Source organism: Schistosoma mansoni, chromosome W (genome assembly GCF_000237925.1).
Source record: "Schistosoma mansoni strain Puerto Rico chromosome W, complete genome".
NCBI classification, from domain to species: domain Eukaryota; kingdom Metazoa; phylum Platyhelminthes; class Trematoda; order Strigeidida; family Schistosomatidae; genus Schistosoma; species Schistosoma mansoni.
Window position 1 is genome coordinate 29,293,046 of NC_031502.1, and position 22,474 is coordinate 29,315,519.

Here is a 22,474-nt window from a genome sequence, read left to right on the forward strand (position 1 = left end):
TACATTGATGCTGTTGCTATAAATTGTACAGAAAACGTAAACTTGAGATTAATGAAAAGTTGAAAACCAATAGAGACCCACGATTCTTTTCGAGAAACACCATAAACATACGTATTCAATTACTCTAGTATAACATTATTGACTATTCAGCTACAAGCATTATTACTTGGTCCTAAATTTTGTAGTATGTCAACTAACAATAAACTCAACGCTAAAATCTAATTTGAAAACCCCATGCGTCAGACAAGTGACCTTACCCCTGTATCTAATAGCGATTATAAGTACATCAAAAGAACTCTTATAGACTGTGATAATCAATATATAAACACAATACTTATAATTGGACGATTACACACAAAAAACCCAAATCTCAATTATTTGATATTCTGACAAATCAGGATTTAGTGCTGTGTCACCCAGATAAGGGTGCAGGGAATATCCTTACGGATCGTCACGACTATGTCACCAAACTATCCTCGATAATATCTGATGCTGTCGAATTCTCTAAAGAAACAATTCAAAAAGGTGTAGCTGAGAAAACGGAACAGATGCTAACTAAAATTTTAAGGGAGACGAAAGATGAATCTATCGTCAGTTGTGACCTCTACGAACACCCTAGACCATAGGGTTCCGTCATACTGAAATTAAACGGACTCCCAAAAGTTCATAAGAAAAATAAACCCCTACGTCCTACACTTGATATGAATATATCTCCGTATCACTTGATTGCTAAATGGTTAGCTGAAATTTTACAGTCCGTCGGGAACCACATCAACAGAAACAACTCATCAATAATAATAATAATAATAATAATAATAATAATAATAATAATACTGACTCTCTCGATTCATTTGATTTTGTCAACTCAATTATAAATATCAATGTAAAAGGTAGAAAAATGATCTTATTGGATGTTGCTTTCCTCTTTACAAATGGTCCACTCACAGAAACAACACTTTTCTTATGTGACTATATTGAAAATAACAACTTTGATATTTGTATCCCAAAACGTTATCTAAAAAGGTTATTTCTATGATGTCCTCTCAATGTAGTTATTAAGATTTAACGATGGTTTCAATACAAAAAACTAATGGAGTTGCTATTGGTTCACCACTGGGCCCCCTATCGGATGACTGTTTCATGACCAATCTGAAAAATAGGATACTTCCACCAGTAATTAAGAGATTTCATTTATGTAACAGATACGGATGAAAATTTCATTATTTATGAGGAAGATGAGGAACTCAATGAAATTTTGAATCGATTCAATGATTGTCATGACTCGATTCAATTCATATTAGAAGCAGAGGCGATCGAGTAATTTCATCTTCTTGATGCCAGGTTGTAAAGAAGATCAGATGGTTCTTTAAAGAGACTTAGATGTGGGAAACCGACCTGGAATAGTCAGCATACAAATTTTCATAGTTGGGTCCCAATGAGTAGAAAAAGAGACTTAATTCACTCATTATCCTCAAGGATTAGGTAAATATGTTCTCATAAAACAACAGATGACGAACTACTTCAAATTCGACAGATACTCATCAGAAACAATTATCTACCTAGATTTTCTGATAGTAACTTAACACCGAGACATGCTGAAAAAGTACCGACAGTTCAAAAGAAAACTCTTTTTATGAATATCGAATTTGAAGGAAATGCGGCTGATGAAATCTTGAATTAACGGATTTCAAGATCCCTGACTAAAACGTTCTATTTAGCTAAGCTCTGTGTTGTTTTCTCAAGCCAGCCTACTATTCACGGATGTGTTAAGGTTAAACTCCTGCTTTGAACCACGTCAATGTAAATCTATAAATTTACTTGCTCTTGTGGGGCAGGTTACATTGACCGCACAAAGCGACCACTTTCCAAACGCTTCTCAGAACGTTACGCAGAGCGGCTTCTAGAAGGAGAATGTAAAAGTCACCAGTTCGATACAGGAGCACATAACTATATCTGGACACGTCGCTCCAAAAGACTATTCTTTTAAAATAATCTACAAAATCAAAGGAACTAGATCAAAAGGAGGTCGAATCAAAAAATTATGCACTGCTAAGGCGGTGGCGATCCACCGACTCAAGCCCGGAATGTGTTCAAAAACAATACATCCAACCTCTCATTCTTCCTTGAACCTAATTTCCTTCTGTAGTATGTTTTGGTCCTGTTTTTTTTAATTAATGGTTTGTAATTTTAATTGTTATCCTCCAACAATTTTTTATGGCTACTATTCAGCCATTATTATGACATTCATGTTTTCCACTTTCCCTTCATATCTGTCAAGCGGACAATTATCCTTCATAATCCTGATCTGTAAATTATTTCCGTCCTTCTATTCTTTTCCAACCCCCAAATTATTACATAACTATTGCCTTTAATGATATCATACAAACAACAAACTTTTGTGAAGACTAATTTGTAAGGACTATGACTTCGATTTTAAACTCTCGCCTTATCTGAACCATTTCTACATACGATCTTTACTCTGAAAATTTGTCTGATCCCACAGGTCAACTATAGCATGCATCTAAATTTCTCAACCTGATTCAATATCGTCGCCACTCTGTTTCGGGGGTCATGATGTTCATGTTAAAAAATATTATTTCAACAACACACCCTTGTAGGTAGTTATGACTTCCAGTGGTGTTGTGTTTACTGAAATAGGCTTAACTGAGAAGTTTTAATATTGTTCTAGATGAAACCATTACTGCTTAATTCAAATGAAACTCCACAAAGAGTCAAATACTAACCTTTCACACTTTACATCAAATAGGATGTGATTAGGCAAGTGAATTACAATTGGGTAAACCACGTGTTAAATTTTAATTTATCACTCAACGTGATGACAATTTAACGCCATTAACAAGATGCTTCATTTTTCAGCCTCACCTATCCACACATTCAAAGTTTCCAAGCAGATTTCAGGGTGACGGATCTTAAAGCTAATAAGTGATAAGTAAGCAATGCTAACTTAATTTTGTTTCACTAACAACTACCAATCTTTTTATTGTTCTGGGTCTGTTTGCTTGGTTTTGAATTATGATTATTGAATCGCTGTTTATCTTACTGATCTATCTAATCAAACCAAGCCTATCAGTACTCCTTTTCTTCATGAAATATGAGATTAAGAACATTTTAAACAACGAATAAATTCATGACTTCATGATTTTTTCACATAAACTGATCAGTAAATGATCATGTTACTTCCATCAGAAACTATTAGACTTCATCGAATTTTGGATGATAACATTTTCATAAATTGATACTCAAGGTAAAATGAACTGCCGATGTTTTTTATTCTAAATTATTTTTAAAAAACAATATATAACCATATCGTCAGAATGACACTAGAAAACAAACAAACAACTAATCAACATAAAATAATCATGTGAAAATTCACAAAAATGAAAAGAACGCACCAACAACAACAATAGCATTGATTATAACAACGACAACATAAAAGAGGCGGGTAAAGTGGCCGAAAGATAGCTTTCTTCATCATGCACCTAAATTTCGATACATTAATAAGGAAAACAACAGGTATAAACAAATTTAAACAAGAAAGAATATTATTTCTGTTATTGTTTGTTTAAATTAAATATCATTGTTGATAGTCATAATGATGATAGCGCTGATAATGAATATTAGAGACATTTTGTTCGCAAACATATTCGTTTGAGTGGTGTTTGTAGTAAAGTAATTGATAATTGTTTGAACATGTGTATTTCAATAGAGTGAATCCATAAGTAAACGTACAGAAATTTGAGTCATTTGCTAGATGAATCTCAACGAATGACTCACTAGACAATAATAAGGCGCCAAAATGTGGGTAAATTTTTACATATGGATGAGGGAGGGGAGAGAAAATATAAAAAAAAACAGTCGAATGTTCGATACAGCTCTTATCACCAGAATGACAATGTCATATGGTGCATGATTGAAAGCGAAGGGTGTGAGCAAACTTGCATGAATTTTTAAACGGTGTAACAACTTTCCTCTTAATGAATAGAACTGAAGTACTCAAAATCCCATTCCTACTCTTTAACATAAACTTTCATCATATACTGAATGAAAAATGTGTGATAAAAAACTCACTCCTTTTGACATATTTACTTAGGATTTATAGAAAAACATTGAATACTAAAAGCCCACCAAAATATTCATCCTTCATTGATGCAATTAAAACAAAATTTAAAAATCACGCAAAGAAATAAGAAGACTCAGGAGAACAGAGAAGAATCACTTTCCTGCTCAGAGAGGCTATCCATAAAAGCTACATATCCATGTATATATGGTTGTCTTGTCATTTCATGGTCGCTACGGCAACATTTTTTATGAAAAACGGATATTAAGCAGTCAAATACAACATAAAAGAAAGAGATAAGTCCATACATTTTGCTTTCACTGTCAGACTGTAATACGAAGTAAGCGATAAAGTGAGAGAAAGAGACAGGACAACTAACCAGAAGTAGCATATATATATATATATATATATATATATATAAAGAGAGAGAGAGGGGGAGGGAGGGGGGAGGGAGAGATACTATATCTTACACAATAAGTATTTGTGTAAAGTACGACTAAAATGTACCAAAATAGATCGAATTTCAATTAAACATTACAATCAAATCTTATTTCAATCGATATTCAATAAAACAATTGAATACATATAACATACAGTTCAATAATCTAAATTATAATATCAATTTTTCATTTAATTGATTTCTGTATTATCCAGTGTTTAAGTCTGTCGGAACATACGTATTGATTTGAGTTGCCTGATATTGTTATTGGCATTTTCTGTTGTTTTAATCAGTAATCAACTAAATTAATTGGAACATTGAATAAAATGAGAAGTATGGAATGAAAACTTTGATAGAATTTTTAAAAATTTTATTTTTTTATCCTTGCGGTTTTTTAAAGAAGAGAAGCGTAAACAATCAGTTTTCATTGAGCATAAATTAACCATGAGTATATTTGTTATTTTGTGAAAAAATATAATATGTGTAAGGTGGGGATGATTTTAATTTTGTGAAACAATTGGAAAAAAAATTGGTAAAAATAAGATAAACGAGGAAGGATCGCTATTTTCAGCACCATCTTCACTAGTAATAGTTTGTTCTTCATCCTTTTACAAACGTCCATCTCGATAATTACCATAACCATGAGCTAAAGGTTCTTTTTCTGGCTGTGAAATACCACGAGAATAATTATATGGTGATTGAGAAGTGGCTTGTTTTTCACTTGGTGTACGACTTGATGGATTATGTTCAATGACAGCACTGAAAAAGCAAAATAAAAGAATTAAGTTGATTAAAGTTTTCTTATATTGTTACTGTTCATATTTCTTTCTTATGAACTGTATTTCACTTAATTTATCAAGTATCGGAAGCGTTTTTTTCTTACACATCAAATTGTTTCAGGTAATTAAAACAAGTTTAAAGTATAAAGGAAATTGACTGGTCAACAACCAGCCAATCAACGTTAAGTCACATGAAAATAACATCGAATATCGTAGTAAATATAATACTATTCTAAGAACTTTGACGTTTTTCCATCTAATAAACACTATGCTCTTATATCTTTTAACATTCATTGGAGGTTTTAAATGACAGTCAGTGGGTTGTAAAAGAGTTAAGCATAAGTGTTGTAATGTCTGCAACATTTATGCACATGTGTGATTACACATTAATAAGTGTGTGCTTTTATACTCTGCTTACTGTTTACTTATCTCTTATTGGTCGGTCGAATAGTTGCTATGATTTATTTGATCACTAAAATCGACCACCTTACTGCTATATTCGATGAAGTCATCTAGTAAGCACTTAGCTACACGATACATTCCCCATTTGTAAACTGAAAACAAAGTGAGAGAGTGTTAAAATCATCAAAAAAGTGTCATATTACACAAATAAGATTTTCTAATTTTAATTTAAAATTTAACGCGAATAAATTTAACCATAAAATCTCGATGTCACTGAGTAGATTGATGACATAATAAATCATGGAATCGATTGAATGACATGAATCGATAACAACTAATAATATACTTTATCCATAATTCGTTTCAATGAACTGCAGGAATATTAAAAGGTAACATCTGATCTGAAGTTATGAAGAATACTTATTCATCTAAAATACATCTGAATCCAAAGATGAACATACATGATTTCATGATAACAAAAACTGGCTCACTCACTACTGCTGACTATCATGAAACCCTATTGTCAATCCCGTTTCAAATTGAATAATGCAAGAACAATGAGCATGACAGGATACGATCATAAACATTATTAACCAGTAACACATCTATATGTTCATTGACTTTCACTATTTTTGTAATTATTTTTACAGTGAAACAAAGCCACTGTTATTATGCAGTTATTTATAAGCACGCTTCACACTGAAGTGAAACTAGAATAAATATATATGTTGATTTTGTGCTAATGATGTACAGAACTCACTTGTATGTACAAATCCATACATATACATGCAAAGGAACAAACAAACACACAGAGCATGAGTTGTACATACACGTGCAATGTAAATCAAATGACAAACATTCCACAAGTAAATTCTAAAAAAACATAATGATAAAAAAATGAAATAGCCGAATAATAAACACGAAATGTACATAAATTTTTTTCTACAGATCATTCAAGAGTATCTTAGATAGTATGTTGAGGTTAACAGATAAATAACTCACACTCTCACAGATGTGTTTACAAAGTGTATATATGCAATCACTATGTAAGAATAGCACACCACCTACTCATTACATTTTCATTTATACACGAAGATGCTGTTGTTATGATGAAGTATCGTCAGAAAATAAGAAATTAATAAATGAGCATACAAACACAATGGCACATACATACTACCATATGCTCACAAATTATGCACAACTGAAAAACAAATAATGACAAAACGACAAATTTTTTCATATTAACTTGTGTACAGAGTAAGAGATTGAAGGTTTGTCTGATGAATTTGGCAAAGAAATACAACTGCGACAGCGTCGATAAAAGTCATGATAATTAAAATAAAAAGAAGAATGATGTAAGATGAAAAAATTGAACAAATACGCACTAAGCATCTAGTGTACCCCACACAAACACACACAAGACGCTCACATAATTAAAAATTATATATAAGAATTTAAGTCAGTCAACTTAGTTAATACACAGAATGAGAGAATAAGAATAAAGTAAAATGCCGAAAATAAAAGTTCTGCTTACACTTATTAACCAAAATAATAGCTATTTTCTTACATAGATTAAACTTGTAATGAGCTAGTTGATAATGAGTACTGATAGTAATAGGAATTATAGTAGTTTTAATATGATTATGTGAAATATATATATATATATATATAAACCAACAAGCTAACTGTTTGATGATACTTTGGATAGTGACTAACAGTGAAATTTACAACATACATTTCAGCCTGACTGAAACATCAATTGAATATACTTCCTCGATCATGTTTGCAAACGAACTCAACACTTGTGTCTAGCGGTTTCAAAGACAGCCATATTTTCTATACAGCTGGATCGCAAAACTCATTATTAATTCGATAGGCATAATGTTTAATTCAAAAATTCTGATTGGTGATGATCGAGGGTGAATTCTTTACACTAGTTTCCATATTATCGTATTAAGCAAGTAATCATTACAAGAAATGTAAATCGGTTCGAGTAAGTAAATTCAAGTAGTTCAACCATCCCTCATTCGAATACTTCACTAAAGTAAATATTCTACCATTCGGATGGTTTAATTATGCTGATAGAAAAAAATGATAATTTTATCACCTATATCAATTGTTGCAGCAACTAACAATAGCTCTAAAAATTTGGGTAATTTTTTTAAATTCACGAAAATCCTTTGAACATATATCTGTTAAAATACATATAAACAAAAAAACTCTTATTGACTTACCAATATGAATTCGTTTTATGTGAAACACCAAGATTTCTCTCTTGTTGTTTTCTACGTTGTGCACGTTTACGTGACGAATAAACAATTAAACTTATGATGATAACAATAATACATCCTATGACAACACAAATTACAATGATCATTTCAATGGAAATACCACTACTACCAGCAGTAGCCAATTGTTGTTCATTACCATCTGCATTGACTGGTTTCAAATCATGGCGACCTGATATTCCACCGAAATCACCATTTTGTTGTTGATTACTATTGTCTTGTCCAGTTGGTTGATACTGATCGAATACACCGATATTATAATTTGATGATAAATCTTTCGATGGTATCACTGATTGACTTAATTCTTCTTTACATACATCATCAACTGTTAATTCAATCAGTTCGCGAGATTTCAAGTTTTCCGGGGTATGACAACGAAACTCATAAATTTTAGCTCTAAAAATTTAAAAATAAAGAAGTTTTGAAGGAGAGGAACAAGATGTTGATCAAAAGTGAATCAGAAATAGAAGGAGAGACTTCAGTAAGCCACGACGTATTCACTGTAAGTATGTTATCAAGCTGCACACGTCTGTTCACTGATAGTGTTAGAAGCATACTGAAAGAGTTGGGTATACGACTCACTAGGCAAGTTGACTTTATAGTTTCAGATTTTTGCACACGAAGTTGTTTCTATACACCGCAAAAAAAATCTAAATGATCTGCACTTGTTTCAAACCCTACTTCATCATTAACATAATCAGAGAATAATTCAACTTAGAAAGTTATGTTAATTTCATCGATGAATAAATCTTCAAATGAATTTATAGTAATTAGTGAGTGGTAAATAAAGAAGAATGATCTAATCAGAACCACACCACAAATATTTATAAAATCAACTACTTACAACGACTTTTCTGACTAATGAATTAGTTTTGTCGACAAAAGTACCACATTTCAAAATGATTGATTCAATAATATTAATGAATGTCTCAATGCAGAATCACCTTGACTAGAACAACATGACATTGACTTGATCGGACTTATTTTGACTATTCTAGATGTTATACTTTGTTTTTCTGTATTAAGTAAAACTGTATTAATTTAATTCGGCTATTTATTTATTCTATTAGGAATTAACTTACGCTAAGCTGTGAAAAGTACGAAATTCAGTTTTTTACTCACTCAGACATCACAAATATATCATTATTTTAATATAAACGATCCTTCGGTTATAGATTTCTGTTGTTCTCATTATTTTTAGTGTTTATTCGGCTAACAATGATTTATGTTAAAGATCAACCTTTAATAAATGATTTCCTTAGCATAGAGAAATAGTAAAATTTAAAAAAAACTATTTTCGGGATGTAGTGTTGCAAATAGTTGCTAACTATGTGATTTCATTGATTTTTGTTTCAGTGACGCCTCACTGTTCAATATTCTTTCTGCTTTTATTCTCTTCTAATTAAAAGTTTATGTAACATACTGAATTAGGTGAAATTCAAAAATGAAGTTTAATGATGAATATATATATATATATATATATATATATGTTAAAAATAAAAATGGCTCCTCATCCGTTAATGATAAAATTTATGAAACTAATTTTACTGTGTTCAAGAAATACTGTTACAGAATTGTTCCATCAGAAATATATCAGTATGCCGATAACAAGAATCAAACATGGTACTTTCGCAGTTTTTCGATGATCATGATATAAATCAGGCACTAAGTGACTAGCTTATATTCTTAAAATTTAAGATTAACTCAGAGAAATCTCTTTTAGGCTCCCTGTAGTAACGACTAAGAGTTATGATAAACAGATTGATTCATCGTCTCCAGGGTTAACAGTCTACTAAAATGAAGGTTATTGGATCTACAACAAGATGAATATGTTAGAATTAGTTTTTTCAAAGCATACATCTACTAAAAATATTTACTTTGGTAAAAACAATGAATTATGTAAGTGTAAAATAGAGAGGACTGTTGGTTTATTCTAAATCAATGTACCTCTAAACAAAATACATTTGACATGAAACACAATGAATATCAGCTATAGGAATATATATTAACTAATAACACAAAAAACAACCAGTGTAAATTTGCAACATCATACAATGCCCCATAAAATGATAACATATACATATATACACTTTTTTACGAAGTAAAAAGATAGCTGTCACCCACGATATAACACTTTGGTCACATTTAAAATCTTCAGGGAACCACTGAAAATGTCAAACATTTAGACTTCTAGATCACGGAACAAGAAGAAACAATGTAAATTATTTCATGGTGATAAATGTTTCTAAAATTGTGATCCTTTTATTCAACACAGTTATAAGGGCTGGCTTCTCAAACTTATGGACGACTGCTTTCCAATATTTGTGAATGCTTCAAAAAACTTTTCTCCCTCCAGATTTATTTTGATTGAATACTTATGCATGTTCAATTTTTCATGTAATCAACCACTCTGATAAAATAACTTACAATCCATCTCAAATATAATTACTGCTGAAGTCGATCAAAGCCATCACATTGGTAAGTATACTTTCCCTCGTGTATACTCTCCAGAGAAACAACAGTTGAATATATTGGAATTAGCAAACGAAATATACTACGGAATGGAAAAGATATAATTGGAATGCAACTTATGAGGTGTTTGTGGATGGTGATCAATGGCAAGTGACTGGTGTTGCAAAACGTTTCTTTGGATATACAATGAGTGGAAACAATTTCAACGGATTTTAGAATAGTATTGTGATATTCCGCATCACAATAATCAAACAAACGATATTGAATAAATTGGTTTTCATGTTATCCAACATCGATATATCCCACTATGAATCGCTACCAAGTGAAGGACTATGGACAGTGATCTTGTCCTAATTTCAAACCGAACGATAATAAGGCAGTAGTAAACTCAAGTCTTTGACTGAGAATTACGTTATATTGCAAATCAACTGGAGAGACAAATATGGATCACTGAATCTTAACTCAATGATTATATAGTATCTCGAAACCTGAAAATCCTGTACTACATCTCTTATTTATCCCTGAGTTCAGCTAGAACCAGGCCAAAACAGTGCTTCCTGTTTTTTAAATGACCCACTGTTCGATGTAATCTTTATGGTCAGCAAGTTATCAAAATCATAAATTCGTGTAATCAAACTGACAAAAATGAATCGAATTGTGATAACAAGGAAAAAGTAAATTTTTTTTTCATTTAATATCATAAAAGTGTTAAAGAACATTAAATAAAATTGAAAATACATTCAGAAAGAAAAACATGTTATGCGAAATAACATACTTATCAATTAGTAGTACTAAAATAGTTTGTTCTTTTTTTAAAGGAATATCCAGATGTGCAGACAATTTACCCGAACGTTGACGATACATAAGAATCTGATCAAATTGTAAATTGAATAAAGATATAGAATATGAACGATTGAATTTCTATTCATTGACTCAATAGGATTATACACACGCCTAGAAATTTGGTATTTTTTTCGAGCTTAATCTTCTAATCATTAGACAGTAAATAATTCTAGAAGGTTTTAAGCTAACATAGAGGAAATTTCCCCACTCCTTTTTTCCCGCCGATGACGTTACTTCGTGTTGAGATGTTATTTTAAATAACGAAAATCACAGAGTATAAATTTGTTTATCCTATCATTGGAATATATATCACGTAGGTTACTTTAAGATAAATATTTATCTAAGAGAATTTTATTCTTCCTTTATAGTACTAAATGTTATGTTAAAGAAGTAGATAACCTTTTTAGGTGTTTTGAAGATAACATTTGTTTCACCTTGGTCTCGCCTGGTGCTGCACTGAGAACCACGATGCACCGAACAGGTGTTTCATCTTAGTACAAGACTTCTCAATCCTCATTGTCAATTCCTGCCACCTACAAATTAAGCCAGTATCCATAAAACTCTTTCATTAGTAATATATAAGTTGACTAACTAGTAACGTACTTGGAGATCAATTCCTGAAGTTCTAGTTTGAAGTGATGATCGGTAGAGTTCAGAAGGTTTTGGATTTATTAATTATAGAGCAATTATCTATCTCATGGATGAACTAAAATTGAGGAAATTTACCGAAATCATTAACGACTTACAAAACTACAAAGAAATCAGTTGTGTCTAATGTTTCGAAAGAGAAACAGTTAGATATGATTCAGCTTCTTAAATTATAAATAAAAATTTGGAACGGATAAATATAGTTATGGTTACCAAGTAAAATAACATTTCAAAATTTCGTTACACTGAATGTTCAACAGTAATTCATTCAGACCACTGATTTATTTTAGAATATATCTAGTCTCATCCTCCTTCAGATTCACTGTGACACTTTGTTAATGTAGACAAATGATACTAGTTAACATTTGTACATTGTAATCGACAACACAGTTCAGTAGATACTTAAATATACAGATCAATCACTAATCCACTGTACGGTAAGTACTATCATATTTGAGAACAATTGGTTTTTAGTAAATTAATCTTATTTACTAAAACAAAATTTCACCAAAAATATTTACTAGCTATACAAGGGCACTGACTGGTTGCTTTTGTGAATAAAAAGTCACAACTGCTCTTATTCAATATTATCAGTCTCAGTTGAGATTTCATCAACCAGTCAGATTTTAATAAATCTACTTGGCTGGTCTTCAATAAAATCAAATGTGTATTCTAAAATTTTTCTCTAAACATTGCTAATTAGGACACAAAATAACATCAGAATAATGATATCTTTTTAAAAATCATTCAGTATGAACGGTTCACACAATAACACGTTATTAGTACTAATATTAACAGTCGTAATGGTGTAGTGAACGAGAACACAAGTGGGGACAATAGAATGTATTTCAATATGATATTACAGAACATCTTAGTAAAATCTGAGAACCAAACTGTAAACACTTCATTTGCAAAATGTCAATCAATTGTCTCAAACTTGACTGTTCCTTCATTTCCACAGCATTCATTCTCTGTCCTCGTTCTCTTTTCTTTGATCTTCTTAACTTTCTGCCACCAGACATTTTACTTTGGATTGATGGTACATACAAATTATATCTGTCTATATCAGTAGCACACACCATAATGGTTATAATGATAATCACAATCATTTGTGACATATATATATATATATATATATATATATATATATATATATTGAGATACATGTCAATACACTTACACAAGTGTCATTTTTCATTGGTCGAAATCAAGATACTAAAGTGGTTGAAAAAATCTACATTAGTGCTGACTACTGTTCGGAATCATATCCTCAGGTCATCTGTATAATAAATTCGTCGAATCATTTCAGATGGCTGTGCTTTTTTGTAAATCCTACTGGTTTATGGTATATCATCTTTTGATAACTAAGGGAATCTGTGATAACCTGTCCTTTTAATAATGGGATGACATGGTATTCAATAAAGGCATATTTTTTAAAAATTATTTGATTGTTTTTCTCTTCTATGAATTATCAAAGCTAAATTGATAACATTACATCATTTAAAAACATTTTCAAATTATATTGTGGTAAGACAAGCTTAATTAGCATACCACAAACGGTGAACGAAGCCACCACACATACAGTTCACTGATTAAACAAATCATTTGAACACAATAACAATTTCGTAGACCAGAAAATCCCTGAGTGATAACTGACATCATATCGTTTGCTCGAAAGCTAATAATCAATAACCTAAGCAACTCAATACTGACATGTAATCAAAGTTTCGTTAATAGTAGCATGGATAAATGTCAAACAGAGCAATGTATCATAGTTATTTCTCCTCCGTCAAGTTCACAAAAACACATCGTATGAAGCCTAATAAACATGACAGCTACATCAAGAGGTATTTATCACAGACTCTAATATTCTATACATTGAAAAATGTTCTTGCCACGGTTTGTACAACTTAATGCAATTTATAGCTAGTATTCATCACAGGGTGACAATGCCAAACAGATTTCAGCTATGTCGGTAGCAAGACAAACATTCTCAATGACATTGAATAATCGTTTCTGTAAAGTGTTAATTAACTAGATTGAGTATGGTGAAGCGTTAAATTCCAACTCAGTGTTAAACGCTAACAACGAAACTTTACAATCCTATGTTCCATTGGTGGTAAGGTTGTAGATGTGCACTGCTGAAGAGTCCCATACGAGCATAAATGAGCTTACCAAAATTCTTTAATCTTCAGAAGTGTCTTAACTAATGCCAGTCCAAACTAATGAATTAGTTCATCGCTTATACTTCAGTATCATTCTCTAACGTCTCTATTGCATATGGAATTAATCAATAATAATTTAAGTGCATATTTGTCTGTAATTACTCAGATGTTTCCCATTACAATCCTTAAATAACTGTATATGCGATATGTGCATAAAAATGTGCACATATGGACACATATTAACATGCGTTTACTAGTGGGTTTACTCTGCTACTAATACTACTACTACCACTGCCGCTACTCAAATAGAATGCCCCTATCAACAACAATAAAACAACAATATATGCGAAGAAAATGCATCACCTTTTTTCATTGTCTTATTTTAATTGTTTGGTTGTATATATATATTCAACCATTGTTTCTGTCGATGAAACAGTTGATTGCCAAAATGTTTTCTACATATATTTATATATTTAAAGTAGTTTGTTACGATTATAATACTGAATCATGCTGATATTGATAATAAAATTGATTAGATACATGTATTGATTTATGACTGTATGAGAGGTAATTTTTTCTCTCACTTAAACGGTGTCTGATAAAAAAGTCTGGCTGATAAAATATTTCAAGTTATTAACAAAATTCAGTAATATTCTCAAGTAACATTATAAAAAGACTGACTATAATGTATAATATTATCTCTACGTTCCCACCGTACCGATATACAGAATAGCAACAATATACTAACGCTCAGTTACGACGAGAATAGTTCATTGGCGACGTCACTGACTGAAAAATCAAGCAACACGAGTTGAAACCCGAAGAGGAGTACCGGTTTTTTCAGTATTCCAGGTAAACTTTACTGATCACTGCTAACCAGTAGAAAACCTAGGTCATAAGGCCTAAAAGCCAAAAATTTAACTCTTTTAGGAGCTGTGGGTGAACACAGTTGGGATATCTAAAATTAAGATTAAATAACGGTTTGTTTCAGTTGATATCAGTTCACGATAAATAGATTTCTTTAGTCGAACAAAATCTTTACAAACCACCATCTTAATAAACAAAAGTGGAATGATTCTTAAGCTTATTCCATAAAACGTAGCATAAGAAATAGTCAAACAAATGTTTGTTAATGCTGAATGTCAGAAAACGGTTAGTTTTACAACAATTCATTCAACGGTAAAGTTTTTCTTTACCCAGAGCGGGCCATTTCAAAATTCAATAGCACAATGAGTACGATTTACCCTGAAGTTATTCATGTATCTTCCATTATATATATAATTAAAAGCATTGACTCTTCTAAAAAGACGAACTAATCGCTACATATTAACTACATCAATGATTGCAAATAATTCTGGAGGAGGATGACATTGCCCTATCAGTCAATTTAGTGTGATACAAAAGTTTCCTATTTGTTTGTTTAAACAAACGTTTGCATTTTTCTTTCTGTATCCTAGTTCCAGCCACTCTCTTGGAATGCATATACATTGAGTCCAACTCTATTAATTTATGCCCTAACAAAAAGTGATGTGAATTGGTAACGACATAATGGAATTACATATGTAGATGAATTAACACTATAGCCGAAAAACTACATTGAATAAGGAGATAGAAGGAAATAGGGATGTTTACAAAGTAAACATTAACTGCTTTAGCAGTAGCTTTTGTATAAACACTTAATAAATTAAGGCAACTCATAAGCGAACAATATTGGTTTCAATTAGATCTTCATAAGGCTTTACACTAATGTACAAGAATATATGAAAAATATTAAACCAGTCAAGGTAGTTTATAAATTAATGAAAGGACTAAAACAAATTACATAATTAAACATTGTAAGTAAAGGGCACAGATTAATGGTGTAATTATAGATGTACTAATAGGTATAAGAATAATAAGGGCTAGAATAAAGGTGTCCCAACATAGAAAATAGGTCAGAACTTTGAAAAAAACAGATATTAAGACAATCATCGTTAAAAATTGTTAAAATTAAGAAATAAGAGCAAAGCCTGATGAAAATCTAATTGAAAACAACATTCTGCTTATACCTTTTGTTCCAATTTCCACAATGGGAATTTTTGATACTAGGTAGATTGTACTGTCATAAAAAACAATAAAAAAGTTCATTAAAAGTGGGATCTCATTCGAAACAACTAATAGTAAATATGTATAGGATTAATGATTGACCACTGCACAAGGATGTGTATTAGCATTATTCAACCAAACTGACCTAACAGTGAATTTTACAAAAACATGAAATCTGTCCATCAACGTTAGGCATGCGTACCACTTAAATCTAATAATATACTTTAGCAAGTGAATATGAACAATTTTTATTGATTTATAATTCACCAATAAACTTTGGTATTTACATTTTAAATACAATAATGACAGTATATTTTGAGATCGATTAAAGGAATCACTCTGATTTGCTAGTGTGATCAGACTGACAGATTTTTTCTATTAAGGTTCATTAGTTGTGTAGATGAGATTAATAAACTACCTCAAAATAAATGTTGTTCGCGTATACTGACATGGTACAAACCTATCCTAATTCAATTTAATAGATCCATTAACAAAACCGGTTTTATAATCGATCTTTATACACCAGAGTTTATATATGTAAGCCTCAATATCGATCTAATAATTTTAAATTGTTTGAAAAGTTTGAATTGTGGTAATCACAGTCAGACCATGTTTAAAAAATACCAGCATCTAGTGGATGAATATGAGTATTGTGTTAATTATCAATCATTGTCTACCTTGAAAACCTTTATATATATATATATAATTTAGAGATAACTCATGCATGTTAGTAACTAAAGCAATTAGTTTTGATGATAGGGATCTTGTCTGTTTAGTAAATTTTACTTTAAATTGCTGAATCGAATCATTCATATCACTAACGTATGATATGACTGTTCTCCAATACCATCACTAAACCTTCACTCTCTACACACTAATTTATCTTTATAAATCTCAGCTTACTCGGAATTTTGAAAATCCTACCTTACATCTAATCACTAATAAGTAATGGGTTAAAATTTAGCTAGTTATTTCTTGCATGAATATTTATTCAATGCCCAATATTCACAAGGTATTTGATCATGGAATTTCTTATTGATCAATTTCTGCCTCTTTTCAACCAAACCAAGTAATGTTGTTGAATGCTCTTGGGTAGAACGCGCATCGGACGAACAATGTATCTAGATTTACAAGAGCAGGTGAATTAATAACTTCATGTAGAAGTGATCAGGCGAGAAAACTTATGCTTTAGATTGTTGTTGAACACTATTTGGTTAGAAAATACTAACCTCAACATTGCGAGACAGAATATTCTCTTAAAAGCTAAAAGTCCTTCTCTTTAAAATGTCTAAAGGTTCGCCACATTTCTAACAATAAACACCCATAATGACAACACACATAAAATGATTAGATAGTCTTAAGACACTGTAGTTGTTTCGTTATTACAGAATTTCACTAATTCTCCACGCAATGCCATTTTATAATATAGACCTGTTTGGTTTTTGGTTTTTTCATATTTATAAACGAAAAAACTTTGACTCTGAAATTCTTAAATAGCTTTATAAGTGTTTTTATTTCAAATGAAAAACCCAGTTGTCATTTAAAAATCCACTAAATTTCATTATCGCTATTAGTCTAAGAATGAAAATAGATATTTGCTTTTCACGGAGTCAGATTTTTGGTTAAAGTCGTTTACGTAAAGTCAAAATTAAGGTAGATTACTTTTAAATTTACATTATTCGGTAAGTGGCCGTCTAATAACAATAATAATAATAGTACTCAGTTTTGCATCAAAAACTAACTTTAACTAGACAACTATAGGAAACTAGCAAGCACTGTTTGGTCTTAATATGAGTCAACTCCCCATTGATGAACTTTTCAAACTCATCAGAGATCGAATACAGGATCTTCTGAACTTTCTACATCACAAATACCTTTTTTTACCATTAGACTGGTACCCAGTGATCCATATTGCCAATTTCAGTTGATTTACAACGTTGGATAACCATCGTCAATTGATCTCAGTGATAAGTGTCTCATGCCTGATATAGTTAAACCTCAATGGTTACGGAGTCTCTTTAGAGTTTTCACGAATTTCTCTCCTTATTACTGACGTCTACACAGTTGATCACGATTAATATAGAAGATTTAGAGACTATTAAATTGAAACTCAGCAACCTAAAAGAAATACACCAACTATAAGGTTTAAAGATCCTATGTTCGACCGCTGGTCCATTCACGGATGCGTACTGCTGAAAAATCTTAAACTAAAAAGAAACACCCCTCTAGTATTCCTCCATTCAGAATGGTTGTTTAGCTAAAGTTGGTACATGATGTGAAGCTACAAGCTGAACAATTTCTAATAAACCATTCTTGTTAATACGTTATAATATCTTAAAAGAAATAATTATAACTATGCTTCGTATTTACCTCCTAATCATTACTTGATGATATAAATTTGCAAATCAGTAAGCCAGATGGGTTACATTTATCCCGAGTCATATACAAAACACACTGACGAATGGCTTTTAGAAATTCCATATGTTATCAATTCATTTTAATACTGCTGAATAGCTTAACAACATGAATCATTCAAAAGCTATTGAACAGTTGTAACATCTTGGTTTTCAAACCCTTTAAAACTCATCATTCACAACTCTGTGAAAGACTTGAATAAGTACATTCCTGTCACTTAACATAAATGATAACAATACAGCTGCAATGAAATAATATACATCATCGACTTGTTTGATCAATATTTTACTTGACAATATAACAAAATGATTCTAATTTAATGCCAACGATGAGTTACTAATTTAAAGGAATAACTTTTACAGTTATTTCTGAGAGATGAAGTACAACTTCTGTTAGATAATACCCCTTTATGTTTTGTTGATGATGAAAAATATAGAATAAAAATCAATTGTGCATTCAACTACATTCAGTTTTCAGTATATCTTAAGTGAAAAAGACTTATTTTACCAGTATAGATTGATTATTTCTTGACATATATGGGAGTACATTAAATATCGATCTAATTTTCTAATAATAAGATTATGGTGAAAAGAAAGAAAGCGCCTAAAATAAATATGTGATCAATAAGTTAATCTATAAAACAATAAACAGATATACTTTACTATGGTAACCGTATTAGAAACTTTGCTCTCAATAAGAAGTTCTTAGATGGATAATTTATACTGATACTCATCATAACCCTATTTTAATATATATAGTAATACGCACCAGTCACGCCATTCGTTATAATCTTTCCACCGATGAAATACGCATCCCAGAATAAATACAATTAAGGATAACTTTAAGTTGTGACAACAAATAAAGCACAGTATTGTATATCTGCCATCAAAATGCTTTATAATTGCCTTGTACAGTCCTTCAAATGGTATGGTTAGGACAAGTTTAGAAATACAACACACCACTTGGAAGAAACCATATATATATTTCAGAGCGACTAATATAAACTTCTGCCCACTGAACACGTTCAAAAGTTAAATATCAAGGTTATGAAAAAATGTTTCAACCTCTTCTATGAGAATTGAATAGACTGTTAAATCTTTTTTTCTTATATTAGATTGAGCAGTGAACTTAACATTTAAATTCCTTCATTTTACCTAATTACATTGACTCACATATATCTATCTTATATTTCATTTTCTATAGAGCTAACCATCTTTAAGATCACCGTTGAAAAATTGTCGGAAAATCAAGATTAACTCTGTACACTTATTTGGAGATTTCATCTCTTCCACAGAATAGTAATATTCAATCACTAGGCCTCATTAACAGTAGAAATTTCAACAGCTCCACTGATGAACACATGTCAAGTGACAAGTCAATTATCCTTGTACTCGAAAACAGAAAAATTGATTACATGGTAATATCTATAGTGAATTTGATGAGAACACAAATGAGAATTGCAAGAAAAAAGAATCTAAAAAAAAATCAATTAACTTACTTCGCTTCCGGTTTCAATTCAATTAATGGTTTTACACTACAATCGCAATTCCATAAATTTTCACTTAGTTGGATTTTTAAAAATTGATCATTTTGTATACGTTCAGCTAGTTCTTTCCATGGTATATAAGTTAATAAGTTTTCAGATAAGTTAATATCTTCCAAATGTGTTAGTAATTGTTTAAAATTATTTGGTAATTGTGTTAAATGTGTTCGAACAAGATATAATCGTGTTAATTTATTTAATATAACAAAATCATCAATGTTATCTAATACATGATCATTAATGCGCAATGTATTTAATTTTTCACTAAGACCAGCTAGAGATTGAGCATCTAAACGATACGGACCATCGACATTACTCAATGATAAGCGTTCTAGACTATTACGACTAAATATATTAAAAAATTTCGGTTCAATTGAATAAATAGTGGATTTCTCGATTTGTAAACGTTTAATTTGTGCACCTTGATATTTTTCAAATGATTTAATGTCTAGTTTAGTTTTTACACTTCTTATAATCAATTCATATTTACCAGTTAAATTATTTAGAAACGAACTTGATGGGAATTCATTGGTACATATAATTACAGATTGAGCTGGTTCACAACTTCCATGAATTATTTTAATCGGAATAGAATATATAGTAAAAAATAATAGAATTAAATGGGTTACTGATGAAGACTTTCCAAAAAATAACGCTGAACTAAATAACATGTGAAATAATTTGTGATTATTATTAGTAGTAATAGTAGTAGGTAAAAATGATTCCGAATGTTTTCTCGTGGCTGTGTGTGCTATTGCCTGACTGATTCTTTGCTATCAAGTTGGTTGTTGATGATAGTGTTCAAGCAGTTGGTGAAATATATGGATTAATCGCAAAGAAAATAACGGTATTTCCAAATATAATACAAGTAGCATACAATGATAACAGAGGTTCCAGTCAAATTTTCCTCAATGTAATTTCAATTTGAAAAAAGCTTTTTTATATATATCTATGAATAAGTATTCACAGTTGATTTATTAGCAGTTAACTACCTCGTGTTTTTAATGACATTTATATACATATATATCTCCGTTGATAAGAATTAAAATAACAGTAAGTATTAATCAGATTTTAAAACAACAATAATTAAAGTATTTATCTCTCTCTCTCTCTCTTGCTCTGAAAAATGTTCTCCTTGATGGTTTACGTATTTTTCTAATTACTATGTGCCAGTGTTCGTGCTGATGTGTACGATGTATGCGTTCGTAAGTGGGTGGGTGGGTGACTGGTTCTTTGTGTATGCGCGTATGTATACGAACCGTAACTCTAGTGTTTGTATCCGTTTCTGTTCCGGGGTGATACTGGACTTTGAACGAATTGTGTAACAGTATTACACAAAATAATTTATATGCACTTTACTCTTTGTAATACGAAATAATAAAAAACTAATATTTTGAACGGATACAGACCCGTATGTTATGCATTGTATTGTTGCCGCGTTTTATCAGGATAGTGCAATGATTCATATTCATCGCTTATTTTTAATGGCAATCATAATGAGAAATAATATTTCAATGTATATAGATGCACACACACAAATCATATACATACATGTACATGCAGCATATAAAGAAGCCAATAAAAATGTAAGTAAACGCCCACTCAATAAACTAATCACAATAGAGAGTTTAACAATTACCATATAAGAATAGTGAGAAGAAATATGAGTGTACAGACATTTATAGTAAACGGACATATTCATCACCCAACCAATCCAAATCAAAAACTTATGGATTGCTTAGGCATTGACGACCCATCAATCCATTTTCAATTCACAAAACATCAAAGATGGTCTTTCTCAAGCTCACGATGAGTTTAAACGATAATAGATGATAACTAGCCAATTAAATCTCAAGATTCATTTATGAGATATGCCTGATTACTCAACCAAAATTTAGGCATGAAGAATAAGTTGCACTATGGCTTCTTGCCCACATGCCACGTGTTAGCGAGTATTTTAAGTGTCAAACCTCGCATCCTTCCTTGGCCTTAATTCCTTTGATGGCATGTTTTGGTTTTTTTCTTCTTTCATTTTTATTTGGTTATTATTGATTTTTAAGTTATTGTTTTGTAATTTTAAACTCTAATCAGTTGTTTGTTATATCTAGAGCCTTGAACTTCTTAATATATAGATATATATGTCCAATGATACAGGAAATACGTACGAGCAGTCTTGGGTGCTATTCGGTCCTTCCTATCTGCCTAGCCCAGCCAGTTGAGTCCAGAACACAAATAACAGCCTCGGCAATATGAATCATTATTACAAGCATACTGGGTTATATATATTAACCAAACAGACCAAAAAATATACCAAAAA

General features: G+C 31.0%; 1 protein-coding gene across 1 annotated transcript; it reads right to left on the bottom strand.

The window, feature by feature from the left end:
• Positions 1 to 5,100: 5,100 nt before the first annotated feature.
• On the bottom strand, positions 5,101 to 21,225 carry Smp_147470 (putative leucine-rich transmembrane proteins). Its single transcript, XM_018789274.1, has 3 exons — positions 20,113 to 21,225; positions 7,933 to 8,382; positions 5,101 to 5,276 (listed from the first exon to the last, which is right to left on the bottom strand). Exons 1-3 carry the CDS (start codon positions 20,826 to 20,828, stop codon positions 5,126 to 5,128), a joined length of 1,317 nt encoding a protein of 438 aa, XP_018654734.1. The 5' UTR covers positions 20,829 to 21,225; the 3' UTR covers positions 5,101 to 5,125.
• Positions 21,226 to 22,474: the final 1,249 nt, after the last annotated feature.